General features: G+C 42.4%; 1 protein-coding gene across 1 annotated transcript in view; it reads left to right on the top strand.

Annotated features, from left to right (window-relative positions):
* Positions 1 to 3,489, top strand: part of MFN1 (mitofusin 1) — a 51,557-nt gene that overhangs the window by 15,583 nt on the left and 32,485 nt on the right. Inside the window, exon 4 of the mRNA XM_011980377.1 lies at positions 3,116 to 3,278. Coding sequence (XP_011835767.1) covers positions 3,116 to 3,278 — 163 coding nt within the window. The remainder of the gene's footprint in view (positions 1 to 3,115; positions 3,279 to 3,489) is intronic.

Raw genomic sequence — 3,489 nt, forward strand, 5'->3', positions numbered from 1 at the left:
CCTGAGGTCAGGAGTTTGAGACCAGCCTGGCCAACATGGCGAAACCCTGTCTCTACCAAAAGTAGAAAAATAACTGGGTGTGGTGGTACACTCTTGTAATCCCGGCTACTTGGGAGACCGTGGCAGGAGAATCACTTGAACCCAGGAGGCGGAGATTGCAGTGAGCTGAGATCGTGCCACTGCACTCCAGCCTGGGCCACAGAGGGAGACTCCATCTCAAACAAGAAAAAGAAATGCCAGCCAGGTAAAAGGAAAATTAGAAAGCATTGGTATGGTATAAAAAGAAATATATTTGATCTTTGTCCCATTCTTGTCACAGAGCTTCTAAAACCATAGGAATTTCCTGAGTGATTGGAGTATCTTGTTTTCTTAATGAGCCCTTTTTGATGACACCTGAATTTATGCTAATAAGTGGTTTAGGGTGGGGCGGTGCCTAGATAACCTCAGAGGGTGACCAGTCACCTGAAAGTTTAAGTGATCAGGGGATTAGAGGATTGGAACTTTCCTTCCCACCAACCCATTTCCAGGAAGGGTGGCGGAGGACAGGCTGAAAATTAAGCTTTATGAAAACTCTTGAATAAGATTGGACTTCCAGGTAACTAAACTTATGGTTATCCTGGGAGAGTGGCATGCTGAGAGGGCATGAGTGCTCAGGCATCTCATCTGTGTCACTTATAATATCCTTTATAATAAACCAGTAAATGTAAGTATAGTGCTTTCCTGAGTTCTGTGAGCTATTCTGACATTGAACCCAAGGTGGGAGGAGGTAGAAATGAATTGAATGGTAGGACACCCAGTTGGTGTCTGCTGGAGAACTGCTTCATGCATGTGGAAAAATCCCCATACATCTAGTGAAGAAGTGTTCTGTGTTGATTTTGATAGTAGAGGATAAAAAGTTTCTTTTTCCACAGTTGTTTTTTTTTGTTTGCTTTGGGAGGCAGGATGACAGCGTGTCTCATACTTCAGTATGCATAAGAATCATCTGAGAGCATCCCCAGAGTTTTGATTCTTTAGGTTCACAGTTCGTTTAAGGGATCTGCATCATTAATGGGCTCCCCAGATGATTCTTATATGGGGTGGGGAGACCCAAACTGTAACCATAGTAGGTTCATCACCCAGTGCATGCAGCAAGTTGATATGCTGAGACACCAGGTTGCAGCAGAGAAGAGATTTAATCGTAGGGTCACCAAATGAGGAGATGGGAGGGAACCTCAATCCATCTCCCCAAGGAATTTGAGGTTAGGGTTTTTAAGGTTTTTGGAGTGCCCAAAGTATAGAGATCATTGATTGGTTGGAGCTTGCAGATTGAAGTCATGGTAGAGGGAGATAATACAGCTAGGCTGTATTCACATGCTGATCCATCCCATTCCTTTCTGGCGGGGGGTTTTCAAACTGGTTGCTGGATTTGGGGGCCTGAAAACATCTTAAACTATCCTTAAAAGTGTTATGATTCTAATGCCAGAGATCCTGTCTATAGGAAGAAGGAGGTGCAAATGGTCAGTATCTGGTGTTACGTGACATTTAGCAACAAGGAAGTGGGCCAAAGTGCAGCCTGATTAATAATGAGCTATAGCCATATTTCTGTCCAGAACCCGGCATGTAATTCTTGTTAACCCCATGGAGATGGTTTCAGAACTACCCTTGAGGATCACTGCAAGGCTTCATGAAATGTCCAGAAAGATAAATTTTAAGAGAGGTCCTAGGCATCCTTGCAGGATGTGGTATAGTGGCAATGGAAGCCAATATTGAGCTAATGAAGGTAAGCAGCTTCCCTGGGAAGGGAGTTGGGAATGATATCCATAACATAAGAAAAGTTCTTTCCCTCTTCTGCTAAAGAAAAGAGGTAAAACATATGCCAAAAAGATAGGATGCTTTTGCAGTGAACCAAAAGGCTCCCAGTGGTATCTGGGACTTGGGTTGACTTAATGGAAAGCAAGTTCCTGAAGTGAGTATGGGTTGTTCTTTGCATTTCAGAGCCATCAAAAGTGTTCTTTATCCTATGACTGCATAACAGATTACCCAAACTTAGCAACTTAACAGCCATTTTATTATGTTCACTGATTCTGTGAGTCAAGAATACAGATGGGGCACAGCGGGGGTGTCTTATCTTTGTTCCATGGACTCTGGAGCCTTAACTGAGAAGATGTGAAGATTGGGGTGGCTCAAAAACTGAGGGTTGAAATAATCTTAAATCTTCAGTTACACGTCTGGGACCTGGGCTGGAATGATTCAAAGACTAGGACTGTTCAGTAGAGCACTACCCAGAGCTCTCCATTTAGCTTGACTTCCTTGTAGCACAGCAGACTCGGGGTAAGTGGACTTTTTACATGGCAAGGCTCCAAGTGCATATATTCCAGGGAACAAGATAGAAGAAGCTGCATTGTCTTTTATGACCTAGTCTTGGAAGTCACCCAGTGTCACTCCTTTTTTTTATTTTTTTTTAATTTTGAGACGCAGTCTGGCTCTGTCACCCAGGCTGGAGTGCAGTGGCACAATCTTGGCTCACTGCAACCTCCACCTCCTGGGTTCAAGTGATTCTCCTGCCTCAGCCTCCTGAGTAGCTGGGATTACAGGTGCCCCCCCCCCAACCCCCCACACCTGGCTAATTTTTTGTAGAGATGGAGTTTCACCATGTTGGTCAGGCTGATCTCAAACTCCTGACCTCAAGTGTTGCACCCACCTTGGCTTCCCAAAGTGCCAGGATTACAGGCGTGAGCCACTGCACCTAGCCACCCAGTGTCACTTCTGATGTGCATTATTTGTTGAAGCAGTCACAAACCAGCCCAGATTTAAGGAGATGGGATATTAGACCCCATCTTGTGATAGTAGTGTTACAGAATTTTGACCTGTGATTTCAAATTGCCACAAAAAGCAAGAAAGAAAAGTTGAGGATAATACTATGAGAAAGGTCGGATTTGTTTTCTTACACTTTATTTTTTCTGAAATGTACATTGCTGATATTTGTGTAAGCCAAGTGGTCAGTTTTTTTGTAAAAATGCAGTCTTAAGAAATCTTAACAAAATTTGGATTTTTAAAAAGTTGATATTAGACCCAGTGAAAGAACTAATTTTTTTACTGTTATGTTTTGTTTTTCATGATTTTGTATATTCTTCAGGACAAGCAGTGGGAAGAGCTCTGTTATCAATGCAATGCTGTGGGATAAAGTTCTCCCTAGTGGGATTGGCCATATAACCAATTGCTTCCTAAGTGTTGAAGGAACTGATGGAGATAAAGCCTATCTTATGACAGAAGGATCAGATGAAAAAAAAAGTGTGAAGGTATGATCTTTAACCTTTAGCAGCATAATATACCTGAAACAATGTCCTTAACTTATTCTTTAATAACATTTTTATAGATGTCTGCATTGCTGACATCTTATTAAAAGAACTGTTAATATTTCTTTCTTTTTTTTTTTTGAGAGTGAGTCTTGCTCTGTCGCCCAGGATAGAGTGCAATGGTGCAATCTTGGCTCATTGCAACCTCTGCCTC

This window comes from Mandrillus leucophaeus, unplaced genomic scaffold (genome assembly GCF_000951045.1).
Source record: "Mandrillus leucophaeus isolate KB7577 unplaced genomic scaffold, Mleu.le_1.0 Scaffold211, whole genome shotgun sequence".
NCBI classification, from domain to species: domain Eukaryota; kingdom Metazoa; phylum Chordata; class Mammalia; order Primates; family Cercopithecidae; genus Mandrillus; species Mandrillus leucophaeus.